At 36.7% G+C, this 21,127-nt stretch overlaps 1 protein-coding gene across 4 annotated transcripts in view; it reads right to left on the bottom strand.

Annotated features, from left to right (window-relative positions):
• The window catches only part of BICC1 (BicC family RNA binding protein 1), a 332,167-nt gene that overhangs the window by 32,371 nt on the left and 278,669 nt on the right, over positions 1-21,127 (bottom strand). For all 4 annotated transcript variants that reach the window (XM_033208725.1, XM_033208724.1, XM_033208726.1 and 1 more), the window contains 10 exons: positions 15,303-15,382; positions 13,289-13,447; positions 11,955-12,008; positions 10,928-11,122; positions 10,451-10,702; positions 6,753-6,884; positions 3,884-4,070; positions 1,893-2,054; positions 1,172-1,368; positions 167-299 (listed from right to left, as the gene is read on the bottom strand). In XM_033208725.1, coding sequence (XP_033064616.1) covers positions 167-299; positions 1,172-1,368; positions 1,893-2,054; positions 3,884-4,070; positions 6,753-6,884; positions 10,451-10,702; positions 10,928-11,122; positions 11,955-12,008; positions 13,289-13,447; positions 15,303-15,382 — 1,551 coding nt within the window. The remainder of the gene's footprint in view (positions 1-166; positions 300-1,171; positions 1,369-1,892; positions 2,055-3,883; positions 4,071-6,752; positions 6,885-10,450; positions 10,703-10,927; positions 11,123-11,954; positions 12,009-13,288; positions 13,448-15,302; positions 15,383-21,127) is intronic.

Raw genomic sequence — 21,127 nt, forward strand, 5'->3', positions numbered from 1 at the left:
ATTCTCTTTGAAATTTTATTCAGGATGTTGTCTTTCCACATAATTGAAGTAGGATGAATCATAGCTGTTTAGCAAAACCAACTCAAAATCACTGCATAGACTCTCTACAACCTCCTTTTTCCAAATAACAAACCAAAATGAATTTCAGAAGGATACAGTTCCCGACCTTCAGTGGGGCTTGATTTGGGAGATGTCTGCTCAGACCCACTTGTCTGGATGGATGGACCACTGTGATTTGCACTCAGCACTTTTTCTCCAAGTGATGAAGTGGATATTGCACCATATTTTATATTTGGAGACTAAATAATAATAGAAAATAACATATAAACATGGTCACAATTTTATAGAGAGTTTAATCAAGAACATAATCCCATTTATAACAGCCACAAAAAAGAAAACTACTCTGGAATACTTCTAACCAAGGAGATGAAAGCTATCTACAAGGAGAACTACAAAACACTGCTGAAAGAAATAACAGGTGATAAAAACAAATGGAAAAACATCCCATTCTCAGGGATCAGGAGACTCAATATCATTACACTGGCCATATTGCCCAAAGTAATATACAAATTCAATGCTATTCCTATCATACTACAAACATCATTTTTCCCAGAAATAGAAAAAACTATTCTAAAACTCATATGGAACCAAAGAAGAGCCCAAATAGCCAAAGCAATCTTAAGCAAAAAGAATAAAGCTAGAGGCATCAAACTACCCAACTTCAAACTATACTACGAGGCTACAGAAACCAAACAGCATAGTACTGGCATAAAAAAAATTGACATATAGACCAAGGGAACAGAATGGAGAATCCAGAAATAAAGTTGCACACCTACAACTATCTGATCTTCAATAAAGTTGGCAATAACAAGCAATAGGGAAAGGAATCCATGTTCAATAACTGGCGCTGGGAAAACTGGCTAGCCATATACAGAAGAATGAAACCAGACCCCTCTCTTTCACCATATATAAAAACTAACTCAAGGTGGGTTAAATATGCAATTTCCCCATGTAACAAACCTGCATATTGCCCCCTAAACCTAAAATAAAAGTTGCAAAAAATAAATAAAACTCATGTTAGGGGAAAGTTTAAACATGTTTTAACTTTGCCAGGGGTTTATCTCTTACAAACAGCAGAGATCACACACGCATTCTAGCAGAAAGCCATTACCTGTGCATGTCCATTTAAAGCAGCAGAGATTTTTTTGCCTTCGGTCTGCATACTGTTGATATGGACATCAACAGGAGTCAAGCCAGGAGGGGGAGATGGAGCTGTGTGCCCATAGGTGGGCACTCCAGACAACAAAATATTAGTTAATGTGGCTTGGGCAGTAGATGGAATCATAAGGTGTGGTATAGCAGAAAAACCTACAACAACATTTTATGATGACAGATATTAGGAAGAAACTCAGATTCAACTATTATTTTCATTAACAATAAAAATATCATTTTTTGTTGCTGCAAGTTCAGGAAAGAATTCAATTTTGACACCTCCATAAACAGAGGTACTATTTACTGTAAAAACACAAAAGAGTGTTAAAATGGGACCACACCATAGAGAATGTTTTATCTAACCCTCTCATTGTACAGATGTACATTACTACCAGCAAGTTACTCTAACTAGAACCTAACTACCAGGTCTGCTTATCAGATCTGAAGATGGTATTCCACTTGTATGAAAAATTCAAACTGCTTTGCTGTGCTTCATTTTAACTAATTGACATATCAGGGAATTTCTGTTTCAATGGAGTGTGCTTTGAACCCTAATTTTGCCCTAAGAAAACTGAGTCATTAGTAAATTTTATTTAAAAGACTGGTAACACCTAAGAATACACACCTTGGAATATACTTAAATGATAACACACCTTGGAATACACTTAAATGATACTGACCTGTAGCACTTGAAGTATTAGCAAGTGGGGGAGCCCATAATGTGGGGCTAGGTGTACCAGAACTTGGACTTTGCAAAGGACTGACTGAGCTATTAAGAGCATTCAAGAGTGAGTTTGGGGTTGTTGAAGTGTTCAGAGATAAGTTGGTGGGTCCCAAAAGACCTGTAATAAATGAATATATAAAGTCAATTCACATAAATTTAAGATTTTAAAATAGACATGGCACGAATATTGCCATTGGTAATGCACAATGATATAATCTGATATTTTCTAAATATAAAATATGGATGACAGATTTTCTTTCAAATATTCACATGAATTTTGCATCATAGAGCTCCAACAGAGGAAGCAGCTTATCCACAAACAGTTGCTATCAGAAAATAGAAGATAGGTGTGCCCAGACCAGGATAGCAGTTAGGGTCACTGAACATTACCAGGTGCTTTGCATTCATGTCAGCTACCCAGGATGAACAAAATGCTGCTCAAGTGGAGACTCATTTTTATTCTTCTGCATAACTCATTTGTCATCTGCTTACAAACAAACCCTTTTCAAACTACTGACATGTAGCAGCGACTAGGGAATGCTTTCCTGTGATAGGATAGATTTCCTATTTGTCCCCATTACAGATAGGGTAGGCTATCAGAACAGTTCCTAAATGTATCTCAAAACATATACATGAATTCTCTGGGCTCCATCTCAATGATGAAAATTTTCTCAGAAAAAAATGCTGGTGTTTTTGTTGTTGTAAGGAGTCAATGCTTGATTTAAATAATGAAATTTTCCTTTGGGCATTTAAAATATGTTCTGGAATGAAATATGGATTTGTATACAAGTTTCCAGGAATACATATAAAGCATAAAGTATAACAGGATAAGTATAATAATGAAAACATTTTAAAAACTCGGTTACTGAATCTTTGCTCACTTGTTTTCTCTCTAGTGCAGGATGAACTCGGTTCCTGCTAAGTTACCTAATTGGCCTTTCCTGACTCACAGTCATTGCTATGTTATTATGTCTGTTCAGGTCCCAGTGGAAGGAACAACTTTGGTAGATTAGGGGCCAAGATTAAAAAAAAAAAAGTCTTTCTTTAATGATGTCTAGGCAGGGCTACTTGAAAAATCAATCATATAAGAGTATTAAATTTCTTAAAAGTTAAAAGTAAGAATAGCTATTAGAAAAAAAAAATGTTAAAGACTGCTGAGAGTATTCTTTTTTGTCTCAAATCAACACTGAATGCCCCAGGATGATTTGCTAGGAGTACTGATTAAGGAAAACAAATGCAACTGAGAAATGTGCAAGAAAGAAGGGAATCTAGCAAAACTGTAATACAGCAACTAACTTCAGCCTATAAAATAGCAATCCATAGATGAGGACGTAAATATCACCATGACTATTAAGCGGCTCATTCTACTTTCTTAACTAAAGCTCTGAGATGATGATGTTTGTTCATTCTTCTATTTTCTATTCCTCACGTTAGACAGAAATACAGGTCTCACCTCAGACTAGATTTCCTTTGTGTCTGGGTAAGGCAGGTCTAACCACTGGAGATACAGTTTCAACTTATTTTCACCCCCCTGCCCACCCCTCATACAGATTTGCAATTACTTTTTAAAAAGCAAACTGGATAATCTTTATCTCTAGGGACTGACGGCAATATTGCAAATGCAAGAGAGAACAAACATAAATTACAGTCAGCATGCTTACTTCAATCTCAATGGCATTCTTAATTTAGAACCAACACAGCCACTGAAAATAAAATAGTCAGACCTTGATTATTTATGCAAACATGGGAAGAATCTGGGTAACAAATTCACAGAGACTAAGAAATCCCAAAATGGATTGATTCAGGTTGCATGGCTTTTCACCTGATCTTAGAGCCCAAAGGAAAAAAAAAATAGCCTTTAAATGTAGACCCAAATGGTAGAAAGAAAGGGAACCATATAAGCATTTCCCCAGTGACTGAGACGTGCTGTAATAATAAATTGTATACCTAGTCCAGTGAGTCCAAGGCCTGCTGAAGCTAAGATATCCAGGCTGGGACATGCCAGGCCGGCAGGGCAGGATGCTGGGGATGGACTGGTTGCTATGGTAACCCCACTGCTTTCAAGTCCGAGGAGACATTTCCTTGCTTCATACATATTTAAGGCATTTCGCTCAACACTTTTCACAATCACAGACTATGGAAACACATAATGGGGGAAAAAAAGTGACATGCAAGTAGTCTACAATGAATGGGGGAGGGGAGGGAGGTGGAAAATGAATATGCTAATAAGAATTCCACTCAGGGGACATATCAATGCTGCTTTTAAATCATCTGCAAATTCTAGCCACTTAGTGCTTAAGTTTACACCTTCTGGTAAAACCCTAAATTATTAGTTACCATTTATTGGGCATGTTCTGGGTTCCAGGAGCTGATAGTGGCTGCATATATGTTCCCATTCTCAGCAAAACCTCATAGAATGGGAATCATTACTCATATTCAGTGAAGTTAAGGGACTTAGCCAAGGTCATGGCATAGCTGTGAAGGGGCAGCAAGAGGATGGGAACTTGGGTTCCCTTTTTATAGCCTCTCATCTTTACACTAAGGCTTCCCCCTTGCATCTTGTCATTACATACCAAATCAAACTTGTGACCACATATAAACTGCATAATCATCATCACTTATGTTTGACATTTACGGTTTACTGGTTAGCTAATAGACCTTGAAGTATGACTATTCCTCGCTTATGGTAAAAAAAATTCTAAATAATAAATAATTTTTCTTCCTCAGTGGACTCATCTAGAAAATTTGAAATGTGAACTCAAAGGGGAAAGCCCTCAATGGACCAAAAAACAAATCAAAAATCGTGGCTGAGAAAGTAGGTAAAGCAGAGTTAGAATGGGGGCCATTTGGGCATAATTAAATGGTCCTGGGATGCTGCAAGGCTTTGGAGTTCTCATTTACAATCTATTTTTCTCTGACTTCTGCTAATTTCTTACTCAACTCCTGGAATTCTTCTGCCTGTCCATCTTAATATCCACAAGCTCTGTAATGTCTCTCCTATCTTTATCTTTCAGTCCTGGGATCTACAGTGACTCTGGTCAATTCAAATTCGTCACACATGAAGCTTCACGATACATAAAATTAACGTCCTGTTCCCTAACTTTAAACTCACTATATCAAGTTCACTTAGAATCAATGCTATCTTTTCCTGTAAAGTTTTCTTTTGGAGAAGGCAAGATCATTTTTCTTCAGTTGGACAGCCATTACCAAATTATTTACACATACCAAATTATATAAAGTACTTATTAGATATACACCACTCTATACATATAAGATTTATAGTTTCAAAATTTTAAAATGGTGTTATTTTCTTGTTTCTGATTTTTGTTAAATAAAGAGAACATTTCCCTTGTTTATTTTATTCCATTTTCCTTTCTATTGCCCCAAAGGCAACTCATCATGATTTTTGTGTGCATCCTTCTAGACAATGCTTTGTACTTAAAAATGTATAGACATATATATACACAAAAATGCTGCCATTGAGTACATACTATGATACAACATACTTTTTTTACTCAACACCATTCTCGTGTTGACTCCTGTTTTCAGAGAGTATAATCAGAAGTAGAACTGCTGCAGGTAGGGGAATCAATATTTTAGAATAATGGGATGATCACAAATTGCTCTTCAAAGTGGCTGTGCTAGTTTAAACAACAATTCTAATGTAGAAATATTCCTCCTTCCTCATTCTTACTAGTACTTAATAAAAGATTTATTCTGGGCTGGGCACAGTGACTCACACCTGTAATCCCAGCACTTTGGGAGGCCGTGGTGACTGGATTGCTTGAGCTCAGGAGTTCAAGACCAGCCTGGGAAACATGGCCAAATCCCATTTTTACAAAAAATACAAAACTAGCCGGGTGTGGTGGCACATGCCTGTGGTCCCAGCTACTTGGGAGGCTGAGGTGGGAGAACCACCTGAGCCCAGGAAGTCGAGGCTGCAGCAAGCCATGATCATACCACTGTACTCTAGCCTGGGCAAAGAAGTGAGACCCTGTCTCAACAAAAAAAAAAAAAAAAAAAAAAAAAAATTTATTCCGTTAAATTTTTACTCTACATGTAGTTACTGAAATTTTACAACACTCCGAGGAGAGGTTCCAAGAACGCTGAACTTGAGACAGTTCAGTCCTTAAAGTATTTACAAAAAAGCATAGGCATCTCTTCTTTAACTCTCCAGGTTGCGCAGGAGATGGCATATAGTAAGTAATCTAAACAATTTCTGAATTACACTGGGCATGTACACAAACACACATACACACACACACACATACACACACAACATGTAAGTAGCCTTATCAACTCTCAGGTAACTTAGTAAAGCCTCAAGTTACCAGATTACAAATTAAGAACAAATGTTCTTTCCTTCTCATTTAAATATGGAAAAATAATGGTTACTCTAAATGGACTCCAAAAACCAACACGTATATAAAGAAAATGATCTATAATGAATACTGTCACAAATTTATATTAGATAACTAAATATATAATGACATACATAAGTTGAGTATCCCTTATCTGAAATGCTTGGGACCAGAAGTGTTTTAGATTTGGGGTTTTGGGGGATTTAGGAATATCTGCACTGGTTGGGCATCCCTAATATTAAGGTCCAAAATCTTAAATGCTCCAATGAGCATTTCCTTTGACTGTCACATCAGCGCTCAAAAAGATTCAGCTTTTGGAGCATTCTGGATTGGGGATATTCAACCTGTATAGAGTAATAGTTTCAAGTATATGCAAATACATACTTGTATACAAAATAAAACTATACAGCATATGATATGATACATAATTCTCTGGGTCCAGACTCTGAACCAACCTTGCTTGGCTGTTTGGGCTTTGGTTTAATACTGATGAAGACATCAAGCTGTTCCATCAACTGCGCAATGAACTGTGGATCTACTTCAATTTCTTCCTTCATATCAAACATCAACACAAGAGGAAGACAACCCTACAAAATGTCACAATAGAATGTTTAGGAGGTAAAAATCTAATCATTTAAACATCTGATAATTTAATACACCTGCAAATAATGCAATATTTTACAGATTTAAAGACTAAACTGAAGTATTAAAGCTAAATTATGTAAGTTCACATAGCTTGGAGGACAGGTGTGGCATTAACGTTGAGGGGGAGAGAATCATTTTTGGATGACAAAATTATATGTCTTAAGTTTCTGTTTTTGGCCCCGGATTATTTTTATCCACTTGGAAAATTCCTTTATTCTCTAACTTCAGTTTTGTTAGTTACGCTAGAAACTAGATTCTCAACTATATCAAGGGTACTAATCTTTGCTTTGCTCAATGACTTCCAGTGGTAGCTTTTGATTGTATATTGAATGAAAACTAAACATGATCAAGCATTTAAAGAGTTCCACATTTTAGCCCAGACTTGCTTGTCCAACCACAGATCTTTGTCTGTATGTCTTCCCCTTCCTCCAGGTTAGGCCAGCCTCTCAACAATCCTTTAAGAGGATCTTGTACCTTGGTATCTTAACTCAGGGGTCCCCAACCTTTTTGGTACCACAGACCGGTTTCGCAGAAGACAATTTTTTCATGGACCAGGGAAGGGGGAGGGAAGGGGGAATAGTTTCAGATGATTCAAGCACATTACATTTATTTGGCACTTTATTTCTATTATTATTACACTGTAACATATAATTAAATAATTATACAACTCACCATAATGTAAAATCAGTGGGGGCCCTGAGCTTGTTTTCCTGCAACTAGATGGTCCCATCTGGAGGTGATGGGAGACAGTGACAGATCATCAGGCATTAGATTCTCCTAAGGAGCACGCAACCTAAATCTCTTGCATGCATGGTTCACAATAGAGTTCATGCCCCTATGAGAATCTTATGCCACTGCTAATCTCACAGGAGGTGGAGCTCACGTGGTCATGTGAGCGATGGGAAGCCCCTGTTAACACACATGAAGCTTCCCTTGCTCACCTCCTGCTGTGTGGTCTAGTTTCTAACAGACCACTGACCAGTATTGGTCCGGTCCGTGTCCCGGGGATTGAGGACCCCTGTCTTAACTCATCAAAGGCATCTTCACCAATATAAATCCTACTTAACCTAATGCAGCTTAAACCTTTACTCCTTCCTGGAGTAAATTGTTACTATTGTCCCTTAACTATCTCATTTTTTAGATTTTTCTTTTCTCTAATGCTCTTCATACAGCCTCTGATCTACTGAGTCCAGGAACAATGTAATATACTTTCTCTGATGCACAGAATTTCCAGTGTTAGCCCACTGGGTACTGGAATTTGTAAATGTGTATCAGGAGAGGTTACCATTAAGCATACTAGGATTTAAATGAATTACTAAGCTGGGAACCGTGGCTCATGCCTATAATCTCAGCACTTTGGGAGGCTTAGGTGGGTGGATCACTTGAGGCCAAGAGTTTGAGATCAGCCTGGCCACCATAGTGAAACCTCACCTCTACTAATATTACAAAAATTAGCTGGGCGTGGTAGCACACGACTGTAATCTCAGTTACTCCGAAGGCTGAGGCATGAGAATCACTTCAACCCAGGAGGCAGAGATTGCAGTGAGCTGAGAACACACTACTACACTCCAGCCTGAGCAACCGAGTGAGACCCTGCCTAAAATAAAAAAAGAAAAAGAAATAAAATACTATGCTCTATTTATCCTGTGGAAGAAAGCGATTTTTTTTTTTTTTTTTAATGGAGTCTTGCTCTGTCGCTCAGGCTGGAGTGCAGTGGCGCGATCTCGGCTCACTGCAACCTCAGCCTCCGGGGTTCAAGCAATTCTCCTATCTCAGCCTCTCGAGTAGCTGGGATTACAGGCCTTCACCACCAGGCCCAGCTAATTTTTGTGTCTATTTTTAGTAGAGACGTGGTTTCACCACATTGGCCAGGGTGGTCCTGAACCCCCGACATTGTGATCCGCCTGCCTCAGCCTCCCAAAGTGTTGGGATTATAGGTGTAAACCACCGTGCCCGGCCAGAAAGTGATTTTTGTAAGAATAGTGCTATACAAAATGGTGATGGTATTTAAAGTATGGGTTAAAACCTTTTAATTTCTCCCTCAGTTATTTCAATGTTGTGCCATAATACGTGTCATTATTTTTGGCAGGTATGGTCAAAGTATAAATGTGGATTAATAACTGTAGAGAATATTTGAAAAATTTCACTGAACTAAAAAAGGAACATCTAAAGAACTTGTAAAGCAGAAAAAAATGAAGATTAATTACGACAATTCTTGGATATAAATATAAATCTGACTTGTAGTACAGTATATTAAAAATAACCTGAGAAAATAAGGTTGGTTAAAAAAAATCATTCACAACAAATTTCTTAAAATCATGGATTACAATCTTATTAATGATTCCAACAAGTTCTCATCTGTCAGAGGAATGGACTCAACAATAAAAACTTAGATTTTCTGAAAGTTTCTCAAAAATAAACTCTGCAAGTTAATAATACTAAATGTCACACCTGAGGCTTACTGATTCAAATGCCACTAAAGGTCAAGCACTGAATGAGAGAATACAATGGTGTTTTTAATACAAATATTTGTGAGCCCAGCATCACGTCCATCCATTTTGTTACTATACGATCAACCCATACACTGGGATATTTCATTTCATCTCATTTCATTTCATTTTTCATTTTTGAAATGGAGTCTCCCTCTGTTGCCCAGGCTGGAGTGCAGTGGTGCCATCCGGGCTTACTGCAACCTCTGCTTTCTGGGTTCAAGCGATTCTCCTGCCTCAGCCTCCTGAGTAACTGGGATTACAGGTGTCCACCACTATATCAGCTAATTTTTATATTTTTAATAGAAATGAGGTACTATGTTGGCCAGGCTGGTCTCGATTTTGACCTCAAGTGATCTGCCCACCTTGGCCTCCCAAAGTGCTGGGATTACAGGCATGAGGCACCACGCCCAGTCAAGGGGTTTTAAACAAATATGGGAAGGATAGAAATACTGCAATTATAAATTAGAAGTAGTAAAGTAGTATTGAATTATAACATATAACTGGCTTTTCTTCCTTCAATAAGTGACACTCCAATTTGTGGCTTAAATAGTATTTTTTAATTGTATCAAAGATTTATGAAATATACAAATGTTTTGGGCTGACAAAATTTGTCTTTGATGGTGAAATTTAAATAGTATTTTTACTTTTCTGTTTAAACAGAAGACTTTTTTTTTTCCAAATATAAACTGCACACTAATATTACAGGTCAGATGAAAACAGTCACCTTCCATCCTTTCCACAAAATGCAGTCCATTATTTCACTATAATGTCTTCCATGTTTAGTCTAAGTTAAAAAGAAAACACTGAAATAAAATTACATATGCAATGAAATTGAACCTGTTGAGGCACTATGAACCTTACTCTTCTAGTTTATTTCCTTTTAGCAAGAAACTTCCTTATTTGATGAGCCTTCCAAAGTGCCTTCCTAAATATCACATTAGTACAGTGGGTGCAAAAACATGCACTGTATCCAAAGAGGTTTAAAGAAATTGTAACACTTATTTCAGTAACCTTACCATGAGATATTGCCTTGCAAGACAGACAGACTCAATAGTGCCCTGGAGGTAGACGGTGGATTTCTTTTGTGGATTACTGGGATCAGGAAAGTGGATCTGAGCACCTGTTCTCTGCATGATATGTTTGATGTTGCTCCCATTTCGACCCATCATAAAGAGATGATGTTGAGCTGCAATATCTAGTTGTGTGCTCACAGGAATAGCTGATGCTAAGCTCCCAGCAAGATGTTCTAAAAGCATGGCAGTTCCTTCCTAAGAGAAAAGGGTGGGAAGGAAATCATCCTATACATTAACTGTCCATATAGAGGGAAAGATTCTATTGCATTTCTAACAGCTATGGAAAAATACAGCATATTCTGCAAACCAAAATGTAGAATGAAGGAAAATTCTAGAAATCAAATTAGTCTAATATTCTTTAAAAATAAAACCCATATAATTTGTACAGATAGGATGTGCAGAATTATCAGAATAATTTACCTTCACAGCACTAGTGTTATTCTGAGATCCTCGTACTATGACAGTAGCACCATACATTCGGGAACGCTGTTTAAATGATACTGAAATATTGTACGTTTGTGATATATGCTGAATAGAGGGGGAGTTAGGATCAGGAACTGGTTGAAGAATTCCAGCAATTGGTAGCTCAAACATCAGCACCAAAGGAAGCAGCTCCTAAAATGAAATGATGAGAATCCAAAGCAGAGAGTTAAAGCATTAGACATTCAGACATGTGTATCATTCATTGATTCTTTTCTGAAGATGGATTTTAAAACATAAACTGCCCTTATAGATATTAAGTTTAGCTACATTATATAAAGTTTTTTTTTTTTCTTTTTTTTTGAGTCAGAGTCTTGCTCTGTCACCCAGGCTGGAGAGCAGTGGTGTCACCCCAGCTCACTACCGCCTCAACCTCCTAGGCTCAAGTGATCCTCTCACCTTGGCTTCCTGAATAGTGGGACTACAGGCATGTGCCACTGTACCTGGCTAATTTTAAAAAATGTTTTGTAGAGACAGACGGGGTCTTGCTATATTGTCCAGGCTGGCCACGAACTCCTGGCCTCAAGTGATCCTCCTGCCTTGGCCTCCCAATGTGCTGGGATTATAGGTGTGAGCCACCACAACTGGCCTACAAGTGTTTTTAAATGATGGGAGCCTTTTGTGAAACCTGAGAGTTTGTAACTCACATTTCCTGCGACATTTTTTCCTTAGGTCTCTTTATGATCATTGAATAAAAACTAGAAAAACTGAGTCAGATAAAATCCAGAACATCTCTGAGAAACATTTTCAATGAAAAAAGTTTATAAATAACATAGAAACTCACTTTTTGAACATATACAATAAACATTTAAATAATGAATGCTATGATAGATATTAAAATAACTTTTGCCACTATTTTCTACTGATTTAACATGATTTGGTTATAAAATGATAAATTATTATATTTTTAATGTTTTATAATGCAAATGTTGCTGATATCAATTTACAATGTTAAATAAATAGTTACCCGAATTCTCACTCGGGCAGATTCTACTCCTGCTGGTTGTCCCGCTATAGATACCTATAAAAGGAGGAAAAGACAGGTTAGATTTATTTTAATCAAACTCACATCTGCTTTTCCAGATAATCTATATGCTTGCTACCAAAAGTGTCATCCAGGGACAAATACAGAGGTATTATCCAGAAACCTGTTAAAAATAAAGGATCTCAGGCCCCCATCCAGACCTGCTTAATCAGAATTTGCATTTTAACGAGATCCTCAGGTAATCTGTGTCAACTGATCTGTTTCACCCACTGGACTTACTGAAAGCCCCACAGCCCCAGGAGATCATCCTGCCCTCTTTCTAATTACTCTTGTTCACTGCATTTTCACCCTGCATACCAGATACATATCAATATTCAATGACAGAGATACACTAGGTTCTGAAAATAGTGAACTTCTTCCAAACAAGATGGTACATATTCTTTGCTCCAACATCTACCTGGAGATTTCTTCTGAAATCTCCTGGGCCTTCCCATGACCCACTGACTCAAGCTGTCAGTCTTGGCATTGCAGTTGGGGGTACAGGAGCTCCAGGACACTGCTCTTAGGGCCAATGGTCATGCCATACCCGTTTTTAAATAATCTGAATATTGTCTTTGCTTTTTACTATAGCTTTCTGTCTAGTCTCTTATGCACACATCCCACTGTCACCATTAGTCCCTGTAGAGAAAAGATTACTTATTCATCTTTGTGGGTGACAGTTTCTAGTATTGTGACTAGTTTAGAAGACAGAATACTTCCAAATATCACAAATAGTACTATCTGTTCTTCAAGTACTGAAACTGCTTGCATGAGGACAGGTGAGTTCCATTGACTGCCAAACAGAAGAACTAGCACAAATGTGTATAAACTAGAGAGACATAATTAAGGCAATGTAAGAAGTCAGGCACTATTGAATGCACTGCTCCTCAGAAGGTGATCTGGTATGCCATGGAGGTACCTACTTCTAGGTCTCTGTAGACAGAACCAGGCAATGGATAGGTTTCTGGACTAGGCAAGCTTCCAGGTCCTAAACGATATGCTCTCTCAGCCTTTCTTTAAGGTTCTGTTTTGTGGCCATTACATTTTCCACTATTTTTTATCAATGATTTCAAGATCAAGACCTGGCCCATCTACAACTCATCTCCTCAAAAAATCAAAGCACCTTCAATCTCCTTGCAGCAAGTTGTACAATCTACACTATATGTCATCTATGTGATTTTTTTTTTTTTGTCTCACCTCTCACAAAAAAAGATAGGCAAACTGAAAATTAAGGCTGTAATTCATCCCATAAAAGTTCATGTGAAAAGACAAACCACCTGGTTGCTTTTTTCTGCTTGGTTATTCCTGTTGGAATCTGGAAAGTGGATATGGCATCCAGTTTCTTCCATCACTTTTTTAATATTGTTGCCACCTTTGCCGATTACATGTGAATGTTCTGTGTGTGAAACATCCATCTTCAAAGTGACTCGATTGCTCTATGTGAAAATAATGTATTATTACTTGATGCATGAAAAAGAAAAGAATGACATCCTAAATGCCTTTCCCTCAAGGGAATGGTATTAGCAAAAAGTGAGTCAGTGGGAAATATTATGAATTTCTTAATAAGATCATCTTAATCTATAAATGTTCTCCTGCTATTCATTTCTCTGATTATGAAAAAAGAAATTCTCATTTTAAGACAGATTTATCAGAAGAAATAGAAAAATTTATTTTTTACCAATTTTTTGGGAAAGAAGTCTTTAAATAAAGTCAGCTACAGTTAACAGATAAATTACTCAGTCTGTGTTTAAAGACATTATTCATGAAACATTTAATCCAAATAACTAAAAGCAGATGAAAACACAATTACAAGATTGAAGATATGTATGCTAGTGGGACTGTATAACTAAGATGATACAAAACTAGAAATGATAAACCTCAAAACTGTGAATAAGGAAGTTTTTATAATCACTGCTTTCACAACTCCTATATTACTATATATTGAACTTTACAAAGTAGATCTATTACTCTTGCTGGTAGAAAGAAGGGAGAAAGAGATCACAAAGTGCAGATAACTGGCCACAAAATGGCTTAAATAAAGAAATTCAAAGTACATTAGTTACATTAAAGCAAAACGGAAACTTTTAAGACATAATAAATAAAAATGCTGTGGTCATATTGGACTATATTTAATTTGGGGAATTTAGTGCTGTAAAATCATAAAGACTGACATAAAATCCTTTCTCATTTAGAAGACTGCTACTGAAATTATTCAGTCTTTAAGAAGTAAAATCAAAATATCAAAATATGTTAAAAATAATTTTAACCTTGTGAATTCTTAAATTTTAAATTTACGCCCATTAAATATATTTTGATTTTTAAGTTTAGTGCTTTCAGTTTAACCTTTAAAACACACACAAAAAATCAATCCCCTTTTCCCGAAGAAAATTCTAAACTATTCAATAATTATCAGGGGAGTAATTTTTTAAAAACCATTTTGAAGAAAACCAACAAAGAACAGAAAGACAGAATTAAAACAAAAGCGATCAGAGATGATTCTAATGAAATGCCAGGTGGCAAAACAAAGTGGTTAAGAATGAGACAGCCTGGATTTGAATCCCACCCCTCCACTTAACTGGCTCTAGGGTCCTGAACAAATTACTTAATACCTTTATGCTGAGTCAGTTACGAGGATCAAACAAACTAATATGTGTAAAATGTAGAGTACTTAGCAAAGTGCCTGGTATACAATAAGTACCTGGTATACAATAAGTGATTTAGATGTGTTTGTTAAAGAAAATAAATTCTCACAAATAAGTATAAATTTTTACATATTTAAATTTCCCTGTTATCTCTCTATACATATAATTAGAGAGAGAGAGAAAGAGACAGCACGTGATCACAAAAAAGAAAGCATCAAATTTCATGCCATTACACACATCCAACACAGAGCTATGTAGAAGATCATTTTGGTATTCTACTGACATCATAAAAGCAAATAATCTAATTCCTACAATCCTTATTACTTACTCTATATTAATCAGGGCCAATTTCTATTTCTGAAGATGTACATGTGTACATATATACACATACATACACAATACATACATATGTATGTAGATATAGGTATATATAGTTGTGTGTATGTATAGTTCAATTACCTAGCATGAGAGAACCTATTCAAATATTAAACAGAACTTTACATCCACTGTAGAATCACATGTGCTTATCTTAAAACCCACCATTACTTTCTCCTGGTTTTTCTTCTCCAAATGGTTCTTTCATAACGGCATGAAGTAGCCCTTGCAGAGACAAGGTTCTGACATCTGAGTGTCCTTAACATTCACTTACTTTTGTGTCTAAGACAGACATGATCATTTCCTTGGCTTCTTTAACATCTTCTTTCTTTCCAGAAACCTTAATATGGGGATCTATAAGAAATAAGAAATAAAAGGCTTGTGCGAAACTCCCAAACTCTGTTTAAAATTGTTTTAAAAACTCTGTTTTAAAATTGACTTTAGAACATAAGAGGTTCCATAATAAACTCAATACTTGGAGTTTATCATTATTATAAAATTCTAGGTGTGTTATTGTAGTAACAACAGGAATATGGAAAATGCCCAAGTTTTCATTTATCTGTGACTTTCTTCCTTAAAATTAGCTTAACCATTTAAATTTACATTTCTTTTTTCAAAATAAGTATATCATATAATTGCAAATTAAAAATAGCATAATTTTTAATAAACTGGATTTATTAATTGAGCTCCTGCTACAAGTCTCCGCCCTGTTCTAAGGGTTGAAGTGCATCAATTCACTTAATCTACAGCACAGATTCATGAGGTTGTTTACAGAGGAAACTAAAGCACAGAGTGGTTTAGTAACTTGTCCCAGAAAACCACTCAGGAGCTTGGACATTATAATCCCATGTCTTCGAACTCTGAATCCACACTTTGTGCAATAATTTAAAAGACATCACTACAGTGAAGGCTAATAGAAAAAAAAAAAATCTTAACTTTCATTCAGGAATATTTAATTCAATATTTATCCAGAATTAGTATTGAGTGACTAATATTGTTTATTACTGCCACAAAACTTTCTATAGAAAAGCATTCATTCATTCACCAAACTTTTCTGTACTTCTGTTCTACTATGTGCCAGGCACTGTTCCAGGGACGAGAGAATAGATAAGTAAAGAAGAAAGATCCCTGTCCACAAAGAATTAGTCCACATTAACTAATTAATAATTAGATAATCAGAACATACATGTTATGAAAAAAGAAAAAGGAGAGCAAGACAAAAAGATGAGGAAGTACCAGCTATGAGAGAGTCTTGAGGAGTATCAGACTTCATAGAGAAAAGGAGATCTGAGTAAAGGCTTAAAGGAGGTAAGACACTTGGCTGAGCTGGAACCTTCCAGGTAGAGGGAGATATCAGAGCCAAAGCCTCAGGGTGTGGACTAGTCTTCTTAATTCCCTCTTCAATCAGGTTTTCAAGTTGCCCAGCAATCCAGGTATTCCCTTATTTTACAGGTCAGTCTGACACAGACCAATATCATTCTAGGATAAGTCAAAAGTTCTATACCCATTAACTTTATGATAAAACTGAATAACATAGAGATAATTCATTATGATTATCATAACCACTGATCATGTCTCAACCTTACTGAGTGCCTACTATGTACTGACTTCTTGTCTAAGTCTTTTGTGTCCTGTACTATGCATCAAGTCAGCAAAGAGTCAGTAAATGTTTACTGAGAACGTTTCACACCTTTCACAATTTACCACCAGTTCTGCCTGAATCCTTTAACTCCTAAAGCATATATTCTCTAGGATAAGGAATGACAATCACTGGCTGGGGATTTTATCTAAACCACACATACTCCCCTGACACTGTGATCTCCCACCCCCATCCCACAGCCCAGGTGAAAATGCCACAGAAAGCATATATTCTTATGTTGCAATTGGGCAATTGCCACTCCCCTCACCAAAAAAGAGGGAGGAAGGAAAGAAGGGAGGAAACCATTTTTCTTAAAGCTACCCACTGTTAGGACCAGGATGGTAAAATCACAGTTAACAATGGTGCACCAATCTTCAGAGTTCAGGAATGCCTCTGGCCTCCCGGGGAGATGTCCAGCAACTGTGCTTAATTTGAGTCTCTGTCACCACCTCCGGCCCCCACCCTTTCCTGGTGGCTGCTCGTGGTCTCAAGCACCCTTCCTTACCCTATTTTGTAATCCCTCCCCTGACACTTAACCTGTCACAGGGACACTGTGAAGGTCAAAGGTCTTAAGAGTAGTTAAAACTTTCCAAAATGTTAAGCATCAGTTATTATGAAATGAGGGGCCTAACAGCAAGGCACAAGGGGTGTCTGACTGACATAAGTTAGGAGAGAGCCCAGCAGCATCTCATTCCCATTGCTTGCTCTCTAATGCATCCGAACAAGAACCAAGACTGCCCTTTCTCTATTACACTCTAGCCAACTTTTATCACACTTAAGTAAACAGACAGAACATTTTATTCAATAATTCTTATTTCGTCCATAACTTAAAGGAGGTAAGACACTTGGCTGAGCTGGAACCTTCCAGGTAGAGGGAGATATCACAGTCAAAGCCTCAGGTTGGGGACTAGCTTCTTTAATTCCCTCTTCAATCAGGTTTTCAAGTTGCTGTCTACTTTCAATCAGGTTTTAAAGAGCTGTCTACCTTCAAATTTTCACTCTCAACTATCCTTAACTTTGGTTTACTGTTGGCTGACAATGAAGTTAACCTCTACTGAAAATGTTCGCTACTACTGTGGGTGATTAGAGCCCAGTGTTTCTCAAAACATGGCTGTTAAAATACAGGTTTCTGGGCCTTGAGAACTCAGTAATCGGCATTTTATTGGCTTTTCAAGTGACTGTTAACTTGAACAGCAGATTAAACCACATAGATATTTCAATTGTAGTCATTTATGTATTGGTCCTATACATACTATACAAAATGCTTCTTTAGAATAAATTTGTATTTTTCCCACAAAATAAATTAACTAAGTTTTGAATGGTATGATAATCTACAAATTTATTACTTTACAGGTTGATCACATTAAAATTCCTATGTATACAGAGAGGGACAGGGAGCCTCATATCCGATTTAAGAGAGAATATGATTTTCTTAAATCAAGAGAGATGATTTTCCACCATCTTCACATCAACAGAACAAGCAAAATAAAAAGCAAACGCCTCAACAGAAAATACACTTTCATTCAAAGTGAAAGGGCACCATCTAGTGGCCAAATATATAAATCATCGGTGGGCACAAAGGTACATGAGCATGCATGCACAGTCACCAACATGTAACACATCTACCTCCAGGGTCTGAATCAGTGCTTTTTTGGAAAGTAGTTCTTCAAATAGTCAAGCTTAACAAGGACAGAGAAAAACAAACATGACAAAATTCCAGTTTAGTCTGCGATAGTGGCTAGCAGCATTGTGTTTCTCATTTCCTTTTTGGCTCTTGCTTAAAAGATGCATACAAGATGTGTCCTTTTTTCCAGGTTGATCTTAATTTATTGATTTCAACTCCTGAAATATAGGTCTCTGTTTTTCAATGACTGTTAACAGTTTACAATTCGAACATGTCTGTGTAATACCACAAGGGATTAAGATTTCCTTTAGATCCATTCTGTAAATACTTGACAGAGAAAAGTCAAAGTATTAACCACATCAATAAACATAAAATTGAGGAAAAAGTCAGCTATAAAGAGGGTTAGAGGATGGTATAATAGAAAAATAGGAAATAAGTGTAGAGCTTCTCCCTCCCAAAATGAATTGCTTGAAGAACTCCAATTTAGGCATGAAGGTTTTGAGACATTTACTCTTTAAAAAAAATATTATTACTTTAAAACCAAGCCTCAAGTTCCCTGAACACAGGGGTCATGTTTAATTTGGTTTTGTAACTACCACGGTGCCAAACAAGTGGTAGATACTCAATAAGTTGTTGTTGAATGGACAGGTAGCACCTATAATTTAGGAAATGGCTAAATACAGAGAGAGGAGATGGAAGTCTATAGAAAGAGTCTAAAGCTCATATCCAAGGTGACTGTGTGTCCTGTACTTTCCAAAAAAGTTCTGAGCTCACATATTCTGATCTTAGCACCTCTTTAAAAATACAAAAAACTGTTAGATATTCATCTCAATTTTTGGTTTTTAGATTCCTGTCCTACCCGTCTGCTCACATCTCTCTGGTGTCATCCTAAGGAAGAGAAAGTGACCAGATGGTAATCCAATCTTCACTAAGTAATAGGAAGCTGTAATGGACATGCATATGAAATGGGTATTTTATATGTGAATAATGCCAAACAGAAAAAAAAAATGCTCCTTTTTAAAAATGTTAAACCTTTGAACACAAAGGTTCTTGTGACTTTCATTTGGATATTTGTAAGGACTTAACAAGGCAACAGTTGTCATAAGGATCCTTGCTAAAAACCGTATTTTCAATAAAAATAAAGTATTTTAACATTTAAAATTTAAATTTTATTTTCTCTACTTTATTGTAAGAATACTGAATGTTTTTATGACTTTATGTGAAGTTTAGTTATGCTTTTAAAAGATTATCTCTTGGTACTCTGGTTTCTACTCTGTGGTTTTCCATCCTTGGAAACATTCCCACCCCTGGAAACATTAGTGAATATTTTATTGCCTCTTCCTTCTTTCTTCAGGCCCCTAAACCTCCTTCCCACTTCATTCCTATTCCACAGCAAAATCTACAGAAAATACTCATGTCAGCCATTTGCATTTATTATGCTACAGAGAGTAATGTGCTATTGACACATGATGAATTTAAGTCAATCTTTCATCAACAATCTGTAGCCACTTTCCTGTCTCCATGATTAAGTGCTGCTGAGAAAAAGATTCAACCCCTAAATTCACAGTATTTCTTCTACCCTAGGCATGTACATTTAGAGACAGAAAACAATAGAAAATCCCTTGACCGCCTTCCCACTCACAACAAAAACAAAACAAAAGTTATCCTATCAGAGCTGCACTTTTGTTTACAGGGAAAAGTTCCATATATTATAAATGGCTTCAAATCTGGATGGCTGTGGTACATATTATGTACATAAACAAAACTGTCAAACCGACGAGTGGACAGAATTTACTTTCCCCTGGCGTGGAGCTCTTTCACATTTGTTTCAAGTTTGATTTCTTCCAAAAGTGCTTTACCTCTGAAACAATATAATCAAGACGGGCATTACCTGGGGCCTGGATCTGTCGAGAGTGGCCAGTGTTGACAAACACTAAGGCACAGCTCCAACTTCCTCTGAGATTCTTTGCAACCACTGGGAATATGTCAACAGTCGGTAAGTAGTTCCAAAGTAATCATGGCCAAAATTTTTATGGAAGAAAGAATGTAGCCCTAGGCTTACAATTTTGTGAAAAAATCTCAGGGAAAAAAAAAAAAAAAGGCGTCAGAAAAAGCCCCAGCCTTCTCAAGGGCGTTGGTTCACTTGGAATCATATAGGGAAAAGCTAAGAAAAGCCAGAATGTATCACACAGAATGTATTAACTTTTAATACCTTTGACGTCACAATGGACTGCAGATTTCCTTTATGATGTGGTGAAAATATGTGGTGTCTACAGTGAATCGCATTTAGCCATAAACAAGCTCTGTCACCTTGGAAAAGTCACTGAATCACTCGAGTACAGTTTCCTCACAAAATAAATGAGGAAATTCAGTCAGATCACTGCTATATTTCCATATAAATGTAAATTTCTTTGGTATAAAATAGTACTAGAAGGTTCTTCAACTAATAAGCAACTTTATTTTATAATTTTTGATAACTTATGGTGGGTAGCTCACTTAAAAGCTAAAATGTTTCCAAGAACCTTAAACTAGTCTAAATCTTGGTGACACATCTACAACTGGCTTTCCTCTTATTTTGCACATTTTAAGAATGTGTGATTTTTGTATCAAAGTGGATGAAAGGCAGTGTTCACCCCACTGGCATTTCCTGAATAATGTGCTTTTAGGCACAAAACAAATGCATTGATAACCCATTACAAAGACGAGATTCTACTTCAAACCCTATCTGAGCCATCTAAAATGGCTTCTATTTTGATGACTATTACGTCGGCAAGTCGCTTTGGTGATCAGCAAAAGTGAATTCTACTCATAGTCAACTGACCACTGCCCATATTGT

Source organism: Trachypithecus francoisi, unplaced genomic scaffold, assembly GCF_009764315.1.
Source record: "Trachypithecus francoisi isolate TF-2019V2 unplaced genomic scaffold, Tfra_2.0 Lachesis_group9, whole genome shotgun sequence".
Classification (NCBI taxonomy): Eukaryota; Metazoa; Chordata; class Mammalia; order Primates; family Cercopithecidae; genus Trachypithecus; species Trachypithecus francoisi.